Source organism: Mirounga leonina, unplaced genomic scaffold, assembly GCF_011800145.1.
Source record: "Mirounga leonina isolate KUSES-001 unplaced genomic scaffold, KU_Mleo_1.0 Mir_165, whole genome shotgun sequence".
In the NCBI taxonomy this organism is placed as follows: domain Eukaryota; kingdom Metazoa; phylum Chordata; class Mammalia; order Carnivora; family Phocidae; genus Mirounga; species Mirounga leonina.
This window is the reverse complement of record NW_023270415.1, coordinates 20,693,488-20,713,696: the sequence shown is the minus strand read 5'-3', so window position 1 is coordinate 20,713,696 and position 20,209 is coordinate 20,693,488. Positions and strand designations below refer to the sequence as shown.

Sequence of the window (20,209 nt, the reverse complement as noted above, 5' to 3'; positions counted from 1 at the left end):
TTTAATAGAGTTTTTAGAGCATAAAACGGTTCACAACAAAACTGAGAAGACACAGAGAATTTCTAGAGACTACCCCATCTCCACAGATGCCCAACCTTCCCCACTATCAACATCCCTCACAACAGTAATGCATCTGCAACAGTTGATGAACCTACATTAACACATCATCACCCAAAGTCTATAGCCTACATTAGGGTTTGCTCTTGGTGTTGTATGTTCTATGGGCTTTGCCAAATGTATAATGCCATGTATCCACCAGTATAGTGTCATACAAAGTAGTTTCACTGCCCTAAAGATCCTCTTTGCTCCATCTAGTCATCCTTGCCCCACAGAAACGATATTTCAGATTGTTGTTTCTTGTGCCCCAGCCCAGAACTTGGTGGGGAATGGACCCCTGCAACCTGAATGATCCTCAGAGATCCTCACGCCCCAGTTTATGGAATGAGATTAAAAGTTAAATGCTATGAGTTTAAGAGTTTACTTGGCCTAGATGTGGCTGGAAATGAAAATGCAAACTTGGACACTGAAATCAAAAAGCATCAGAATGGAAAGATAAAACAAAAGTCCTCAGAGATAGGTCCCAAAACCCCAAGAATGGCCTTGGGTTCCTGGAGTCTCCAAATCCCATTTTGAGAAACACTGACCCAGGTGGTATCCTGGGATCTTTTCAATGAGAAGATTTGTAGTTTTAGCTACTCGGGATGGTAAGCCTTCAATCAGATGATGTGTCACAAAAATTTAGGGCACTATTCCTAGATAACCTCAGTTAATACTGTGCATAGGCCACCAAAGCACATGTAAGTGTGAATTTTAAAAACGTACAATCGTTGGGGTGCCTGGGTGACTCAGTTGGCTAAGTGTCCAGCTCTTGATTTTGGCTCAGGTCATGATTTCAAGGTCCTGGGATCGAGCCCTGCATTGGGCTCTGCGCTGGGTGTGGAGCCTGCTTAAGATTCTCTCTCTCCCTCTCCCTCTGCCCTCCCCCCCAACCACTCCTGGTGCGCTCTCTCTCCAAAAAAAAAAAAAAAAAAAAGCACATAATTGTTATTATTCCATATCATCAGCAATTCCATGTAAAACTGTATATTTTGGGGTGCCTGGGTGGCTCAGTCGTTAAGCGTCTGCCTTCGGCTCAGGTCGTGATCCCAGAGTCCTGGGATCGAGCCCCACATCGGGCTCCCTGCTCGGCAGGAAGCCTGCTTCTCCCTCTCCCACTCCCCCTGCTTGTGTTCACTCTCTCACTGTCTTTCTCTCTGTCAAATAAATAAAATCTTTTTTAAAAAAATAAATAAAACCGCATATTTTGTAGAGTCCCTATTCTTTTTTTTTTAGATTTTATTTATTTATTTATTAGAGAGCAAGCGAGAGAGAAACAGCATGAGAGAGGAGAGGGTCAGAGGGAGAAGCAGGCTCCCCGCTGAGCCGGGAGCCCGATGTGGGACTCGATCCCAGGACCCTGGGATCCTGACCTGAGCCGAAGGCAGTCGCTTAACCAACTGAGCCACCCAGGCGCCCGAGTCCCTATTCTTTTGTGAGCACGGTGCTAGGTACTAAAGGGGACTGAGAATTAGAATACAGCCCCCGCATCGAAGGGGTTTTCACTTCCCTTTATTACACTTAGAGCATGACATGAAATAAAGCAGAAACAAAATCTATTCGAGGCAAGATTGTTCGTCCATTTATTTAGTTATTTAGTAATAGATATAACTAAACCCTGTCTTATTGGGTAGGAACTTTGCCAGGAGCTGGGCAGTATGAGAAATAACACCATCAGGAGAAACACCCAGGGCGAGCTTGGCATTTTCAAATAAAATATGAAAACAAATTTCCAAAGAAAACCGTAATTTTTGACAAGATCATTCTAGCTGCCAGTACAGAAAATAGTATGATGCTCTCCTCTTGAATCATTCTAGATCCCTGGTTTCACGCTGCTGAAGCCCTAGTCTTAGTAACTGTAGTGTGAGTTGCTGTCTCTCCACATGGCGGCAGTTACTGGCAACTCAGATGAGGTGGCAGATGTTAACTGAACTTACTGTGGTCATCACGTTGCAATACACAGAAGTCAGGTCATTATGCGGTACACCTTGAACTTATACAGTGCTGTTTGTCAACTATATCTCAGTAAAACTGGGAAAAATATTTTTTTTAAAGATTTTATTTATTTATGTATTTATTTAGAGAGTACGAGTGGGGGGAGGGGCAGCGGCAGAGGGAGAGTCTGCGCTGAGTGAGGAGCTCCATGTGGGGCTCGATCTCACAACCCTGAGATCGTGACCTGAGCCAAAACCAAGAGTCAACGCTTAACCCACTAAGCCATCCAGGCACCCCAAAACTGGGAAAAATATTTCTAAAACAAAACACCCTGCAAACCAAAACTACACAATACTTACAGTTCCAGAACGGGGCCGTCTGCCAGTGGTTGTTGTCGTGGGTGAAGCAGGTGAGGCCAGGGAGGCTGCATTCCTCCCCCTTCCTCTGGCGTTTCTTCTCCTTCCTCTCTTTCTTCCTCCTACGGTTCTCCTTGAAAAGCTGCAGCTTGCTGTCTACTTCTTGAGCAGCTTCCCTGTTCCAACAGAAGGGATGTGTTCATGGTCAGAAAGCACTTTCGAAAAATATTATCGTTGTTACAAATCTCACACAAATAGGCAGGCACACAATAATAGATGACTTATTTTTCACAGAGGGCCTTGAACTATAATTGGCAAGAGTGAAGACAAACTCATGAAGTGACAAAACTCTCTTAGAATTTTACTGAGCCTGGAAAGATCAACATTTTCTTCCTTATTTACATGGAAACACTGGTGGAAATAAATGTCAACATGAATCCATGGATCCCACTAGCCACAGCATTTGGACAAATGGCTTAACTCCGTGGGGACTCGGTACTCATCAGCCATAAAGTCAATGGTTAGCAGGATTAGATGACTTGGAAAGAATTTCCTTTTGTTATTATTTTGTTTTTTCCATAAAGGGCTCAACTTTTGTCAAGGCTCAATACTAAATCCCTTTCACATGCCAATTTTACTGTTATTTTAAAAATATGTGTATTTCTCCCAACGTTCAGTATTCAGCACGATTGCAGACTACTCTATGGAACACACCAGCCTAATCAAGACGGTCCCATTTCCCAATCACTGTTCACAAAAAGCAGTGCATAGAATAAAATCCAGTTACCATCCCATACATCGACAGAAAACACATGTAGAATTAGAGCAGAACTCCTCGTGGCTCCCCCTCAAAGGATTCCAAAAGCATCCCCATAGTCTCTTGGCAAGGTGTGGGCTTTGTTATCAACTTCTTGAGCTCTGTGCCCTCCTGGCTAAATCTGCTTGCTTGGAAGCAGCACCACTTGGAAGATAGGGGTCCCTACTATGTTTCAGAAGTGCCCAGTGGACAGTCCTCCACTCCCAGCAAATGTGGAAAACAGAGACTCACTTACTTGAATGGGTGGAGATGACTCTTCACCTTCTCTTGCTTTTTTACACCTTTTTCTTTATTATAATAGCTACGGGCAAGAAGATTGAAAAGTGAGTCTTCATAGTCTCACATTCGATCAGACAGTTCATTTTATTTTATTTTTAAAGATTTTATTTATTTATTTAAGAGAGAGTGAGAGAGAGAGAGCAAAATGGAGAGAGGGGCAGAGGGAGAGGCAGGCTCCCTGCTGATCAGCGAGCCCGATGCTGAGCCTGATTCCAGGACCCTGGGATCATGACCTGAGCTGAAGGCAGATGCTTAACTAACGGAGCCACCCAGGCGCCCTGACAATTCACTTTATAAACAGAAAGAAGAATAGAAGGCAAGTGATTACTTTAACTATCTTAGCTTAATGGGGATTTTTAACCTTCACCTTAGGTTTAGGACATATTTCATTTGACCAAGAGTTTAGATCATTACAGTATATGATAACAAATTCAGTTTACTAAGCTTTCTGTTGGTATAAGAGAGAAACAAGCCCAGTGCTTATCCCCGGAGCTTGTGGAAACACGAGTTTGGAAGTAAGACCGCGAGGTGGCCGCACGCTCACCTCTGTTTGCTACAGGCACATTCCTCCGGCTTTCTCCTTTTTAGGTGTCCTCTCACTTCTCTTAAATTCTTAATTTTGTCTTGCAAGGCTTCAATCTGGAAGACAAGTATTTGAACAAAGACAGCTGCAGATCAGGATTTCCTACGCCGGGTGCCCCTCTTTTCACCTTGTTTTCTGTCTTCCGTAATTCCAGCTATTCTGCTGAGAAGATAATTAACTTGGAAACAAACTGGGCACAGAGTATGTCTACCACGATGCTCCTGCTGATGTGCTACACATAAACATTAACAGATGCTCACTTACAACTGGATCATTTCCTCAGGGAGATTTCAACAGGTCATCGAGCCAATCCCCGCTATTTTTTCACACCCTATTTTGTTTTCAGGCAGGTCGATCACGACATCCCCAGGGAAAGATAAATATCTTGCTACGCTATTTTTCATGTAATTGTCATTGTAAAAAAAAATGAAGTGGACACACAGCGAGCCCCACCAGTCGCCAGGGGGCTGGCGAGCCGAGCTTGCATTTGGAATACACCTTCCAGTCACACAGCCGTTGCTAACCTCTTTATCGATGTATGCCTTGTGGTCCTTCCAGGCTCTGGCCGATTGATACAGTTCTCTCTCACAGTGGATTGTATCATTCGGAAGAATAAAGCACCTGCAAAAACAAACAAACCAAAAACGTTAGAAATAGGTTTATATGCTAATATTTGTTTAAACCCATTAGAAATAGCAAAGGGAACATAATTGCCTTCTAAACTCTTAATTTGGAGGCAAGCAGTAGTTTGAAGCTGAGCCATAGACAGGGAAGGATACGTGGGAATGTCTCTTGGCCACCCGGCTGGGGTAAGGATGGTGTCAGAGAGAGACCCTTACTAAGATTCCATTTCATAGCAACATTTAATAGTCACGTCCCCAGGAACAGCTACCACCAGAAAACTCTAGTGTTGAGAGTCTCATCAACTACTGTAGGGGAAATGGAAGTTTCCACAGTTATAATGGAAGTAAGTTGTCTGATTAGAGCAATGCAGTTAGAAGGGGGTTATTTATCCCATTTGTTTTGTTACAAAGAGCCTGCCTCAAGTACCCCATTCAGTTTGAAGCAAAGAAACAGCCCTAGGCATAGAGAAAAGTTGGGATAAAGGGTCGATCGATACTGAAAGAGACACAAATCCTGATCTAAGTCTCCTAGTGTGTAACTCTAACAACTATAGTTGACCTTGGAACCGCATGGGGTCACATATAGGCAGATTTTTTTTTTTGGATAAACACAGTCCAGTACTGTATACATGTTTTCTCTTCTCTTATGGTTTTCTTAATAACACTGTTTCTCTAACTTACTTTATTGTAAGAATAAGTATATGATATGTATATAAAATATGTGTTAATTGACGGTTTATGTTATCGCTAAGGCTTCTGGTCAGCTGTAGGCCGCTAGTAGTTAAGTTTCTGGGGAGTCCAACATTATACGTGGGTTTTCAACTGTGGGGGTGGGGGGAGGGTCTGTGTCCCCAACCCCTGCCTTGTTCAAGATCAACTGTACAGGCACGGAAAGACCAGTCCCAAAGATAAAAATCCTGCCAGAGGTCATGATACCAGGCCTCCCCAAAGTGATGGAATGAGAGAGAGGAAAAAACCTTGCTAATAAATTCAGAAAGAAAATTTTTCTCTATCAAGAGAGTAACTGGATTTTGGAAGGAAATGGAGAACCAAGGTGGTTCATTACAGCTGTGGGATAATCTCCTCCTTCCCTGTCTCCGTGACTCCCGAGGCCCTCCGTGCTCTCTGGGATCTGCCCAGGTTACTTAGGTGTTTCTGCACCTTATGTCCATTTCCAACACATCCCACCTCTCTGGAAGCTTCTCCAGGACCTGCAGTCTTTCCTTGGGCTACGAGTGTGTTCCCTAGACTCCCAAAAAAGTAACTGTTCAAGGGTGGACCTCCATGCCTGCTAAGTTAAGATGTGACAGAACCGGGGCCCCTGGGTGGCTCAGCCATTAAGCGTCTGCCTTCGGCTCAGGTCATGATCCCGGGGTCCTGGGATCGAGCCCCACATCGGGCTCCTTGCTCCGCGGGAGGCCTGCTTCTCCCTCTCCCACTCCCTCTGCTTGTGTTCCCTCTCTCGCTGTGTGTCTCTCTCTGTCAAATAAATAAATAAAATCTTTAAAAGAAAACACAAACATGTGACAGAACCACTCTAGCTAAATTCCCAGCTGATCAGCCTTCATGTGAAACTCAACCCAAAGCATGTGTCCAAATGTACGGCTGTTTGGACTCCCCCTAGCTTCTTTAAATCCCAGTTGTTCTGTAGGCCAGCCCTCCGGACCCTGTACGGCCGAGCGATATCACTTTTGATAAAGAAGCAAAACAGGGATAATGGGGAAGGGGACATGACTGGGAATTCAGCCCCCGTGAACACCTAAAGCCTTCCTACTTGTGAGTCACTCGGACGGAGGTGGGCAGGCCCAGGGCATTGTCTCTGTCTGCCAGCATCACGTCCCCGTCGCCGGCAGCCTGGGCACCTCCGGGCCTCCTGTGGCCCTCATCATGGCGCTTGGCAATGTTTCTCGGTCGCAACACTTGCAATTCCTCGTCTTCCAGGTTTATGTCATATATTTGGCCTTCAAATTCGACTGACAAGGAACGTGTTTGCCGGGTATGGACAAATCTGGGCTTGTACTCTGGAAATAAGGGAAGACACGTTAACATGGACGTCCAGGTGTAGTTTAGGAGGGAGGAAAGGCACCACCTGGCTCAGTGAGCATTCTGGGAAGGGCAAGCAGTTTAAACTGCATTGTGAAGGGGCATCGGGGAGCGGCGGGCAGCCCACTGGGATTCACGTTGGGAGGGCTGGGCTCCTCTTTGAGCTTGGGTGCTGCATAGCAATGTGGTGGACGGCATGCTCCCCTGGGCCTCAGCCCTTTGTCCCTCCAGTGGGGGGTACGTCTGGGGGACGTCTAAGTTCTTTTCCACTCACAGCAGGCTGTGAACTGCATTTTCAACATGAACTGCTAAGGCAGTTTGTTTGGATAAAACTATATTCCCAGTTATGGTATTAATCATAATAGTGACTATCATTGATTGGGCTTTTGCTATGTATTATTCACCTCATACTTATCTCTAATCCACAATCTTGGAAGACCTGTATTATTATAATAAATCCTTATATTAAAAAAACTGATTAGATGGTCCGAACAGGCTCATAAATTTGGTGTGATGATTCTTAAGGATGGGAAAACTGAAGCTCTGAATGCTACCTACATTTTGCAAGGTAATGGAGCCAACAGCCGTGGGAACTAGGACTCTAATCTACCAGATTCTAAAGGCTGCTGTCTTTCCACAACACTGGGCTGCTTTTTTAAAAGGGTAAATGCTCTCGATACCTTCTATTTGTACAAAGAATAGAGAACAATTAAATTTTGCAAGTGCTTTTTATCAGCCAGCTGACTTTTAATATCTGGCAGATGGAGGGCAATGCCAGGGGGAGGCCAGCATGTTTTCTGGTCACCGTAGACCGTGCTCAAGGCTCAGAGTGTGTTGGACAAGAGCTTTAATGTGCCAACCTTGGCCCCTCCTTATCAGAAGCATTTTGGCTCCGACGGGGCATACTCACAGGGCCTTTTTTCTCCAGCCTGCTGCTAAAATAGGAAGAAGGGGAGCACCCAGGCCATGGAATCAGAATCGCGCTCGCCACGGGATCCTGCTCTGATAGCAGTTTCCAGAAGAGGAAACGCCTCTGTAACAGTCAGCAGGCCCCTGAGTGTGCTCACGAGCAACTTCTGCCCTCAAATACGCGAGGTTCCACGTGGTTTGAAAAAGCGGCCCCGGACATCTCCAGGTTGTGCTCAATGTCGAACAAAATCAGTGTTTATGGTCACTGCTGTGAAGTGACACCTAACCTCTGGGGAGAGAAGAGGCTGCCCCTTCCTCCAAGCCCAACACTGGTAATCAGCTTCCGTTAAGGGAGAGCGTCAGGAATCTTTGTCCCTTTTTGGCTTTCCATTTGATATCTTTGTGTGAATTATTAAACCTGGCATTTTCTCTCTGGGAGGAAAAAAAAAATCTCCCAAATCAATCATTCTCAGCTTTTGGGTTATGGATTCCCTTAAGAGTGTGTTGAAAGTTAGGGACATCCAGAAAAATGTGCACATGCACACAGAATAGACTTATCATTTTGGATAAAATGTTAGAAGGCTCACCATCCCCTAAAATCCATCTGCAGAGTCCAGGATAAAAAAGCCAGTGCTGAGAGCTTCTATTTTTCTGGTGATTGATTTGATTTCCTAATTTACAACGTGGGGGGCACCTGGCTGGTTCAGTCGGTAGAGCATGTGACTCTTGATCTTGGGGTCGTGAGTTCAAACCCCACGTTGTGTGTACAGCCTACTTAAAAAAAAAAGTGATACAGAAAATGTATCTTACTCATTTCCAAACCAGTGTAGAAAAGAATTGCCACAGAAATGAGTCACTTTTCCTATTCTGCCACTAGATGGCACTAGACTCTCATTCTTTTATGGAAGGTGCCAGACCGGGTTTTCCCATCTGTATAATCCTAGGAATTTCATAGTTGCCTGATAGAATTCTTATAAAGAAAATGCTAGGCAGTGCTTTTCATATTGAATTTGACTAGTTTGACCTTGCCAGTCAACCATAACTAAAAAAAAAATACCGTCTTACAACAGATGTACCTTTAAAAAAAGTGTTTATGCTTTTCTTATTAAATGCATAAGCAATGAAACCTTGAATTTTTATTTTCCTCCCCTTTTTTTTTTAAGGCAGCTCAAGGCAGACAAATCAGGACATTAGCATTCATGTAAAATAAAACTGACATAAACTATACCCTCTGCCCCTAACCACACCTGTTACCCCTTTATAGTTCTTTCGTGTGTGTGTGTGTATAGTTTGTGCCTGGTGCTTTTACTGAATATATTTTCATTCTATGTTTAAGTTAAAAATGTCCACAAACCCCAAATTTCAACTTAGCTTTGCTCTTTTAAACAGAACAATTCTTTGCTTTTTGTGCTAAAACTATGCATCGATAAGACCTCAAATGTATAAGGAGCAAGCCTTTTGTCTCCCTGCTGTCCATTCGCAAAGCACTCTGCCTTCCACTGCGAGGGTCCCTGCTTGCAGCTTACTCGGGGTCCCCTGGTTTCTCAGGAACTGCCTTTGACTCTTCCTCTGGCTTCTGCCCGCACGATAACCGGACTCTCCGCAACTGCATTCTTTGTGCTTGTCGGGGAAGCCTCGAGAGTAGAGGTTCCGCGTGCTCTGCCGGACCGTGAGCAGGTCCCCGGATCCTTTACACTTGTGAATTCGAAGCTTGCCAGAGGTGTCCTCGATGCACCGCCACTTCTGCGAAAGCCAACGAGAAAGCCGGTTACCCATCCCGCTCCAGGTGTTTTTTATTAAGGACTGCTGTCTTAGGTTTTGGAAGCACGGGGAACCCCTTAAGGAGAGCCAAGGAAGAAAGGCAGGCTTTTAACTGAGCCTGCCATAAGTCGCCCCCCGGTTCCCTTAGCTCCTTCTTTCATTGTAGGCAACTGCAGATGACAACGAAATCACTGGAAATCAGAACCACCTCCATGACACTAGAGCCCCAAATTGATATATAAATCCCCAGTATCCAGACTAAACAGAGTCTTGAACGAAACACGTTAAAAGCCAAGCCACAGAGCACAGCTGTCGGGGCTGTTTTTGCCAGATCCCTCTCTCTCTGGAAAAACACACTCGGCTGCTTTGGTCTCAGCCCCCGAGCTCTGGCCTCGAACCGGGGAAGAGTGGCACATGAAGACAGAGATGAGTTTAATCCGAGTCTGCCATGGAGCGGGCCAGCCTTCACACGCCCCAGGCGTTAGCCAACTCGTCAGGTTTTCTCTGTGCCTCTTCTCAGCCTTCTACAGACCCTGCACGCCCAGCAGAGCGAGCTGCTCGGGAGGAGACATCGTTCACCTCCCCAAGAGACCAAGCATGGGGGGAGCTGGCCCTGGGTTTACTCCTTTGAGCCTTCTACCAAGCCCACTGCAGACACTGTGGGCTCAATTCTAGATCAATAGGACCCAGCATCGGCTTCAGTGTCCCCCCCAACCCCTGCCCATGCTTCTTGAGTATCAATCTGGCTGAAATAAGAGCACTTCATGAATTTAGGGGCATTTCATGGGATCCTCCATGTCTTACTTAAAGACCTAATAACCTTCCTCTTCCTTTTTCTCTTCCCCTTGCTCGCCCCCTCAAATGGTAGTTTGGGAAGAACACTGACCTCGATTTGAAGTTGACCACGGTTGTTACAACATGCTACCGTGTAGTGTCAGCAAACTTTTGTTTCTGGTTTTCGTTCCATATGTGACTATCACCTGTATACAATTACTGATACTTTTCTTTAAATGGACACATTTCTAAACAGTGGCCAAAGCAACAGTACCTATAAAATTATGGATTTGTTGTGCCAGTTACATATTTTCAATAAATAAAAAATTATCGAATAAAAGATGGTTCTCCCTGCACCACACAAAATGATCTCAACACCCCCCCTCCCTATATTTTCATCGCAAAGTCACCTAATGCAAGGTAAAGTTTAGTCAGGGATCCCAGATATGTTGGTCAGCAGACAAATGACCCTCGTGTACAGAATGGGGTGCGACTATTCACAGTGGACCGAGGTGCAGAGTCTTGGCTTACTTTCTCTTGACTGGAGCCACATGCCCTCAGTAAATGTTGAATTATCAGAGCTGCCTGGCACCTCTATCGTAGAGTTCCCGAATCCCTGGTTTATAGCACTTGTGCTTTGATCTTGCTTTAGCCCCCACACACTCTGGGTGCTGTTGCATTTGGTTATTTCGAGCCATGTCAGGTTACGATCTTCTTTTTTGACTTGACCAGCATATCTTGAATGTCCATCATTTCCATTCCAAGCAGGCTCAAGCGACAAGGCAACTAATTCTATTTGCAAAGCCATGAAAAAGCAACACAGACAAGAACAGTCGAAGACTCACTAAGTTAGAGATGATTGAACCAAAAAAAAAAAAAGTAAAGTCAACTTGATTAGGCACTGGGGAGTTATGGGAGCTCAGTGGTTCTCACACATGGCTGAGCACTGGGAGTTTCAAAAGCTCTCCTGGTGATTTTAATGTGCAGTTGGGGTTAAGAACAATTGCTTTCAATTTGCAACTGGTTACTGGACCCTTCTGCAGCTGGAACCCATGGCAGGGGCAAAAGAGATATATTTAGGTCTAAGTAGCTCAGGTGGATGAATCTTTGAGAGGGATGTATGCATGTTGGGGCGTGGGTATGCAAAGGATGCTGTGTCTAGAAATGTACTGATGTAATCAGGTCAGAAGATGACTCCAGCTGAACAGAGGAACACTACCAGCTTGTCTCTACAGGCAGGACTATGTGCTTTCTGTAAGAGTAACCAGTTTTCCTTCCTTTCTCCCCACAGTTAGCTGACGAGTGAGAGAACTTAGTCTTTGTAAAGGTTGAGCAGAAAGCCATGTGTGGCCTGCTCCATGGTTCTGCCATTCAGTGTGGAGACCAGTGGTTTTCAAGCCTGGGTTTGTAGCACTTCCAGACACGTCCCATTAGTTCAAGGAGGTGCCATGAGATTCTCAAAAATAGTTCTCAGAAACTGATCTACAACTCCATTGGGGAATAACTATATGCCCTACGGAATTTCTGCTGACAAGAAGTGTCAGCAAAATAATTCATAAGCTTTTATAGCTCTGAAAAGTTTGGGAATCCGTGGTGCTTGAGTGTCATTCCAGATTTGAATTTGGCTACATCCAGATGCTTTAAGACTTGTCCATCTATCTAGGTAATCTCTCACTCCTGCGTTCAAAAACTAAGAGTTCACTACTTAATGCCTATGGTAGCAAAAGAAATGGCCAGTGGACCCACAGTTCACAGCCTAGTAGCAGCTTAAGAAGTGCCCTATTTTCTATAAGACAGAAAAATATGGTTAACTTTATTCTTGAAAAATAATAGCCTTCTGTCTTTTGTGGCTCGAATTTATTTCAATTTTAGTACAAACATTAATTTTTAAAACACATAACTACAGTGAAAACCTTTCTTGGTTTTTTAAGCACGATGCATTAAAAAAAAAAAAAAATCTATTTTTTTTTTTTTTGCCTGGAAGACCTGAGGGGACAGGTAGATTCCTCTAGAACAGAATGTGTAGGCAGAATTTTTAGTGATTTGGTCTATCTGGAATCCAACCTGCATTTTCCCATTAGCCAAATTCCTCACTAATGTCCTATGGGGCAGAGATGAAGGGAAGTGGTGTTCTTTCCTGAAGAGATGAATTAAACCAAATCTGAGATCTGGCACCATCCCGGGCACTGATGATGTATCTCACAAACTAAATATGCATACATACGTGAATGCATACGTATGTACACACCCGCATAGACCCACAAATTCTGCATGTATACATACCCCTATACACATTCTTAAATAAAACAAGAGCCACCGAGAAAAATGCCAATGATTTTCTATACCGTGGACCCTCTGAACAAGCCGTAGACCCTATTAGATAGAGTAATTAGCGAGCAGCTTTGAAATCTTCTTAGTGGCAAGCATATTAGGAATTTTAATGAAATGTAATTACCACACATTTGCCACAATCATTTTGGGGTTCGATATCACGACAATTTTTATGGCTGAGCAATAAACCCTTGAAATCACTGCAACTACCACGGTGGCCTGACTTAGAGAGTTGACAGAGGGAGGCGAAGGAAGAGAGCTTTCAGGGAATTGTTCTGAAACTCCTGCCTTAAGCCACTTGAATGCTCAAAAGAAAGAGAGGAGATGACTTGGCATTGCAGAAGAGCTGTAGCAATCAGATGGGAGCCCGGACCCAGCTAGGCATCCGCTCATGGGACACGGGCTCAGCCTCCGAGACGCACTTTGTTAAGCACGAGCCCGCGCCGAGATACAGCTATCCTTCTGGCCCCCTCTTATCTACGCTCTTGAAGTTTATCAGCAAATCGGTTAACTGCCAGATCTGACCATCTCCATCTTCCCCGACCACTTGCCCCATCTGTAAATTCCTTTGCGACTTCATGGGACATCATCTCAATTTTTCCTCCTGCCTCTCTGACTCCTTCTGTACCCAGGATGAAATCCCAATTGACTAGGACCCCCCCAAAAAGAATGGTTTGGGGTAGAAGATGAGGCTTCCAGTTTGCCTTGGTGGAGGGGCTAGACTTTGGGAAGGCAGAGGCAACAGCTTACACGCAGAGAGAGAGAATGCTCTGTTTATGAGCAGGGAGGAGGGGATCCGGCCCAGAGCAGGCTATGTTCCAGAGCAGTGGGAAACAAGAGCATAAATTAAATCGGGTGTGGCCACATTAGGTAGTTTATAAGTAAAATGGCCTTATGTTTGTCTTTTTCTGACTTGTTTGGGACATCATTAAATATGGTTTGACATTTAAGCCTGCGGTTTGTATTTTGAAAAATGCACAGAAGCCAAACCATTGAGATGCATTATTTGGAAATGTCCTTCTGTGCAGGTTGAAGAGGGGAGGCTTTGAGGCTCGGCTGTCCATGCTGAGCTCCATGCAGACAAGTGTTTAGCCAGAGGGTGGCACTGGGGCTCGGTCCTTCTGGCCCGCCCTCTGGAATAAGGAGCCCTGCGGGGAAGTGTCTACGAGCCATGCTGAAATTTTAACCAGGGCTCAGTGAGTTTCTGGAAACAAGCTGTCAGTTCCTGGCAAACTTAGCAGATCTTACTGGTAAATGCCTTTTATTCCTGCCCTGCAGCTGGTCACAAAAGGTCGAGGGATCTATGGTCAGAGGGATAATTTTGGGATGAGAACATAAATCCTGGAGCTAAACCAGTACATTGAACAAGCTACATTCTAATTTCTCAAGTAGTATCCGCTTGCTTGATCTGGGGTTCTTTAAACAAATCTTTGATTTCATATTGATACAAATAGTAGAAAGGCAAACAAAATTGCAAAGTTGCTGGAATTTAACAACTCACAAAGGACGTGAAATTTGCTTTATCAAAGAAAAAACCAAGCTGTTTTTTCTCAAATGACAGAGAATATATAAAATGTACTCCAAAATTGAATGCCTAGGGAATTTCTCTTTTATGTAATTCCTAGTTAAGGAGTCAATATCTATACCTAGAAAACGAAAAATATAGTAACGCTTTCCTGGCATGAATGATTCTCAGTCCTGGCTGCTTAAAAGAATCACACAGGAGCTTGAAAAAAATCCCTGATGTCTGGGTCTTATCCCCAGAGGTTCTGTTTTCCTTTGTCTGGAGTGAAGCTTGAACATCAACACTTGTGAAGCTGCCTCTGTGATTCTAATGTGCAGTCTTGTTTGGGAACCACTTCCCTAGATGCTGTGAGTGGGTCCTAAGCTCCGTGGCTTCAGCCAGACAAATGCCATTTATAATTTCAAAGAGAAAATCTACTATGTAACATTTTTATAGAGGCAGCATGTTCTGGGAAAGAAAGGATTAAGCATGGAGTGAAGAGTTGCAGGTTCTGACCTTTGGGTCGTAGCTTAAGTTTTCTGGATCTATATTTCCTTTTTTTTTTTTTTTTAAAGATTTTATTTATTTATTTGAGAGAGAGAGAGTGAGAGACAGAGAGCATGAGAGGGAGGAGGGTCAGAGGGAGAAGCAGACTCCCCGCCGAGCAGGGAGCCCGATGCGGGACTCGATCCCGGGACTCCAGGATCATGACCTGAGCCGAAGGCAGTCGCTTAACCAACTGAGCCACCCAGGCGCCCTGGATCTATATTTCCTTATTAGGAAAAGGATACCATTCAACTGGGAGTTTTTTTTTTTTTTTTTTAAAGATTTTATTTATTCATTTGAGACACAGAAATACAGAGAGAGAGAGAGAGCATGAGGAGGGAGAGAGGCAGAGGGAGAGGGAGAAGCAGGTTCCCCGCTGAGCCAGGACCCCGATGTGGGGCTCCACCCCAGGACCCTGGGATCATGACCTGAGCCGAAGGCAGTCGCTTAACCATCTGGGCCACCCAGGCGCCCCTCAACTGGAAGATTTCTTTTTTTTTTTTTTTTTTAAAGATTTTATTTATTTATTTGACAGAGAGAGACACAGCGAGAGAGGGAACACAAGCAGGGGGAGCGGGAGAGGGAGAAGCAGGCTTCCTGTGGAGCGGGGAGCCCGATATGGGGCTCAATCCCAGGACCCTGGGACCATGACCTGAGCCGAAGGCAGACGCTTAACGACTGAGCCACCAGGCGCCCCAACTGGAAGATTTCTAAGACTCCTTCCAATTTCGACATTCTCTGACTCTAGACCTGTGGTTCTTAACTTTGTTAACAAATACAGATGCCTTGGTCTCACCTTTAGACCTATTCATCTGATTGATTTGGGGGGAGGCTATATGTTGATATTTTCTTTTTTTTTTCTTTAGAGAGGAGTGGGGCACAGGGAGAGGGAGAGGGAGAACCTTAAGCAGGCTCCACGCCCAGTGCGAAGCCCAATGTGGGGCTTGATCTCACAACCCTGAGATCATGACCTGAGCCGAAACCAGAAGTTGGACGCTTAATGACAGCCACCCAGGAGCCCCAACATGGATATTTTCCAAAGCTGCCCAGGTGATTCTAGGGTGCAGCCAGAATGGAGCATCACTGATGTGTGTTCTTTGTTGAGCCATAGTCTTTTCAGATAGATGTTGAGATTTGTGTGCATGCGTGTGTGTGTGTGTGTGTGTGTAGTGTGTCATATATAAATCTGTACGTAATGTGCTTGGGGGTGTAACGCCAGCTGAGAGAGTGGTGGGAATTCATACTCAGCCTCATATTAATTCAGGAACACAGAAGTAATGCAAACACATATGTCCATGCTGTCTTAATTAGTCCCTGCTGGTTGCTCTGTTCACAAAGTGAAGAAGTATTGCCAAATGTCTGGGATTCCAGCCCATTTTAATTCCCTGTTGGCTTCATAGGAGTGAAAAAGCAGGTAAGATGGCCCGGAACAGAAATACCACCCAACATTCACACATTGCCTTATAATTTATCTAGCACTTTACATATATGATATCACAGAACCCTTACAAGACTGAGATTAATTTCTTAGCTTTAGGGATAGAAAACCTGAGACTCTTAAGAATCCAGTCCCTAAACACACAACTAAAAAGTAGCAGATGCCAATATTCTAATCCAAACTTTGTGATGTCGTATTTCTCTTTCTTTCATTTACCTCCATCATGCATCCACACTGACCCTGCCAAACAATCCTTGGGTGACCAAGTATGGGGGTATGGTTGGATGGGGGAAATACATGACCCCTTTGGGGGTTAAAAGTGAAGAGAATGGGGCTGATAGTGTGGGTTTTTCCTCTATATCCCATACAGAGTCAAACCAAAGAGAAGACTGTATTGTCTTTGAATGCAGGCAGTTAACCTTGGTCAGAGGAAGAGACGCAGGGCACAGGCCAGGTGTGAATCAGTGTCAAGGGAAGAGATTAGATTAGAGTTAATTCTAGCCTTAACTGATGTCTTGATCCAGAAAAAACAATCTCATTATTCTGGACTTTTTTTTCCCTTTTTTAAAGTCACTGATATTGTAACTAAAAAGATAATCTTCAAAGTAGCCAGATAGAAAAAGCAAAAGGCCAAAACATAAAGATTCTGTAGAACACAACAGAGCTATCAGGTTTGACCCACAGATTCTATAACTGACTTGAAGAGCCTCAAAATTTTCTGGAAGTTCTTGGATTTTTAAGCTACGGTTTGAGCATCACCTATAGAAAGAAATCGCCATCTGGGGTACAGTGTAATTCTCTGTTCTAATAATCCAGGCACTTCTAAAAGAAATTGTTGCTAACATTTTCATATATCCATGTGATATAATCTAAATTCAGACAGATTCACATCGAAATAAAGCAGCAGAGGAGAATCCCAGGGAACCAGGTATTAAAGCATTTTGTGGGGGCAAAACAAGTTTAGAAAAACATGAAAAAGCAAAGTGAAGTTCTTAACATAGTTATAGCATTTAGCACAAGAGTGAAGAGCTTCTGCCAAAGTGCCATAATCTCGTTAATACTACATTTGCCCTTTAGGACATGTATTAAAATTTCAGGGCAAGCCATATGGAGAGGTTTGCAAAATTGTATACTGAAAGGTAGGCAGTGTACCTTATTCTCAAATGGCTGTAATGCTTGCCACTTAGAAGGCTAAAATAGTAACAAAATCACCAATTTGCAGGAGATATATTTAACGCCAAACATTTCCAACTCTCAAATAAAAGTAAATTAGTCTATTGAGGCTGGCTCATAAAAATCATTTTAGAACTACAAAACAATTCTGAGGTTTTAGTCGTAATAATACTTAGAGCTTCCTTAAGAAGGATTTGAAGACATCATATTAAAATATAATGAATATGTCTACGCTTCTCTGCTAAACACTTGAAAATTAAGACTTCCTAGTATGCCATGAAGGCCTGGTTTTATCCCTTCCTTCAATAACCGCCCTCCCCACCTTTTTCTATTTCAAAGGAATCCCTGAGCACAAAAAGTCATGAGGAAATGCAGAAAGTATGAGGATCAAGTTGTTTATTGTGAATGTTTGTTCAATAAGCTAGATACCGTATCACGAGTATAAATGTGTGACGCCCTACATTTATGAGGCCATTTTAATAATAACTGCACTATCCATTTCATGTGCCTGATACCCTGCACTGCTATTGGCTAATTGTGCGGATATCTTGAGGTCGGATAAGTTAAAGAGAAAAAAAGACTCACAAAGACGTGAACTTCTCTTTGCCTCGTTAACGTAACTTACCTTGGAAGGCAGCAAGTGGCCCGAGTTTTTGAATCCTATGATCCTATAACTCATTTGGATCCCGGCTCTACACTCACCAGCTGCCCATTTATAAATGGGACAACAATGCCTACCTCACTGGATGGATGTGAGGCTTAAACTGAGCTAATACATATCAAACTCCATGTACAGTGCTTTATATAAGACAAATGTGTAATAACTATTATTTTTCACTTTCCTTCAACTTTGTTTCAATGACTTAGGCAGTTCCTCTCTCATGATGATACAATATTTCTTTTAGCTAGCATAGATGCCAATCAAGAGTGTTTAAAATAGTTAAGTGTTCATATGTTCTCACTTTCCTTAGAAACAGGCCTGTGTTAATTCATCACATGGTATTTCTTTAGTTCTTATTAATAATAGTTGGTGTTCTGGGTAGTCCTTAATTCTATAGTAATATTTCTTTTTTTTTTAAAAGATGTATTTATTTACTTGAGAGAGGAGTGGGTAAGGGCAGGAGGACAGAGGGAGAAACTCAAGCAGACTCCCCATCGAGTGCGGAGTCTGGGGCTTGATTCCACAACCCCAAGATCATGACCTCCCCCCAAATCAACAGTCAGATACTCAACCCACTGAGACACCCAGGCACCCCATCTGTAGTAATATTTCTAAAAGTAATATTAATAAAAAGAATTCATTCTAATGAAATAGATGATGTCAGAAATTTTGTAAGCAGAAGTAGAAACAATAAAACACAATATGGCTTCCCTTTTCACTTCCCAATCTTGGTCATAGATTCTATCCCCTTCTGTGGATTAGATAACATCGGACTTTAGTACAGGATGGGAAGACTCCATCATGTCTCTTGGGTGGTTCACTGCCCAGAGGCTCAGCATCTACCCCTGCTCTTGACTAAGTAGCCTCTTGACCCTTCTTGATAACCAGTTAACAGGAATCCGAGGGCTGATGGCTACTCCTCAGATGGAACCAAGTTTCTGATCTTTCTAACCTGACTACCCATTTCACATGTCCAATATGTTGAACTGGTGTTGGCTAGTTGGGTGGATATCTAGCACTCTCTGAGGACACCATCTTTTTTTCACTGAAGGGAGCCCAAGCAGTGATGAGGAGGCCCAGCTTAGACCAGTTAGCTAATTCTGTCAGAGGATAGCTGTCACAGTGAGGGCTCCATGACCACAATGAAAAGCTTATTTACACATAAATGTACATTATTTTATATGTTGAAATTGTTAAAATTAGAAATGTAGAAGCATGTGACCTGTGGTGAAGACAAGCCATGTCACTCACCTGCCCAGGCTGTTCACAGGCTGTCTGGTACCTGGCCTGCTGGCACAATTCTTTGACCCTCTCATATTTGGGCAAGTGATTTGACTGTTGGATATTCTTGCTGGATTCTTCTTTCTTACGTAAAAACTTCCTTTGACAGAAAAGAAGAAGTTTCTGATGTGAGAAATGATTTGATTTACCCACCCAGCATCTTTTGCCTTTTCTCTTTTTCTCCCCTGTGGCATGACTCCACATTCTTCATTCAAATGGCATGAAATAGATGGTAAGATCTTATCCACAGGAGCTCAACATTTGCTGAGTCCTTTGTGAAAATTATAACCCGGACACTATGAAGAATGATTATTTCCCTTAAAGCATTAGTTTCAAAACTTTGGGCATAAATGTTTAGCTTTACAGTCATACAAATGCTTTTCTCTCAATGTGTGTATGGAAAAAACCGAGACAATGAGGATTATGACTCAAAAGGGGAAACCCAGAAGGGATTCTGGAAATGACAGTCTCATATATTTGTGTTTAAAACTGGGAAAGGCACTTAAGGAAAGGAAGGAGAAAGGAGAGGGCCAGGAAGGACTTGGGAAGGAAGGCTGAGAAGGTCAATGGACTGGTCCGATTCTGACCCTGAGGTCGAAAAAGCAACGGTAAGGGCTTTGGCCCCGCCGTATGAGAACTTATGTTGAACAATTCTGATGCAGCAGTCATTACTGTGTTGGTCAGTGGAGCATGAGTAGCAAACCCTTCAATCCTGTGACTAGGCTTATGAAATCTGCATGCTTAGTAAACCGGAATAAGGGGGAAAAATACCCAGCCGGGAGAGCTGCCCACTAGGCCTGGTTCCCAGAAGCGCCCCAGGAACCAGTAATTACCCTCTTTCCACGAGGAATGTATCACGCCAAATTCTGGCTTTCTTGTTTGTTCGAAACCTGAAAGCAAAATAATAATATTTACTGTTGGCATCTGGACATTTTTCCACATGGATCTGTGCTCACAGTTTATTTAAAGAAACACCTCTCACTTCCCACAGACCAAGACTGCATCTCCATCAATACACTGTTCACAAACAGCCGGGACAGTCTCGGATTGCTGTGATTCTCCTGGGCAGGGCGTACTTTGCCTCCACAGCTTTCGGCTG

General features: G+C 43.8%; 1 protein-coding gene across 6 annotated transcripts in view; it reads right to left on the bottom strand.

The window, feature by feature from the left end:
* Positions 1-20,209, bottom strand: part of SULF1 (sulfatase 1) — a 176,526-nt gene that overhangs the window by 19,629 nt on the left and 136,688 nt on the right. For all 6 annotated transcript variants that reach the window (XM_035011299.1, XM_035011298.1, XM_035011300.1 and 3 more), the window contains 8 exons: positions 19,944-20,000; positions 19,081-19,210; positions 9,168-9,384; positions 6,464-6,710; positions 4,591-4,687; positions 4,028-4,122; positions 3,440-3,505; positions 2,391-2,563 (listed from right to left, as the gene is read on the bottom strand). In XM_035011299.1, coding sequence (XP_034867190.1) covers positions 2,391-2,563; positions 3,440-3,505; positions 4,028-4,122; positions 4,591-4,687; positions 6,464-6,710; positions 9,168-9,384; positions 19,081-19,210; positions 19,944-20,000 — 1,082 coding nt within the window. The remainder of the gene's footprint in view (positions 1-2,390; positions 2,564-3,439; positions 3,506-4,027; positions 4,123-4,590; positions 4,688-6,463; positions 6,711-9,167; positions 9,385-19,080; positions 19,211-19,943; positions 20,001-20,209) is intronic.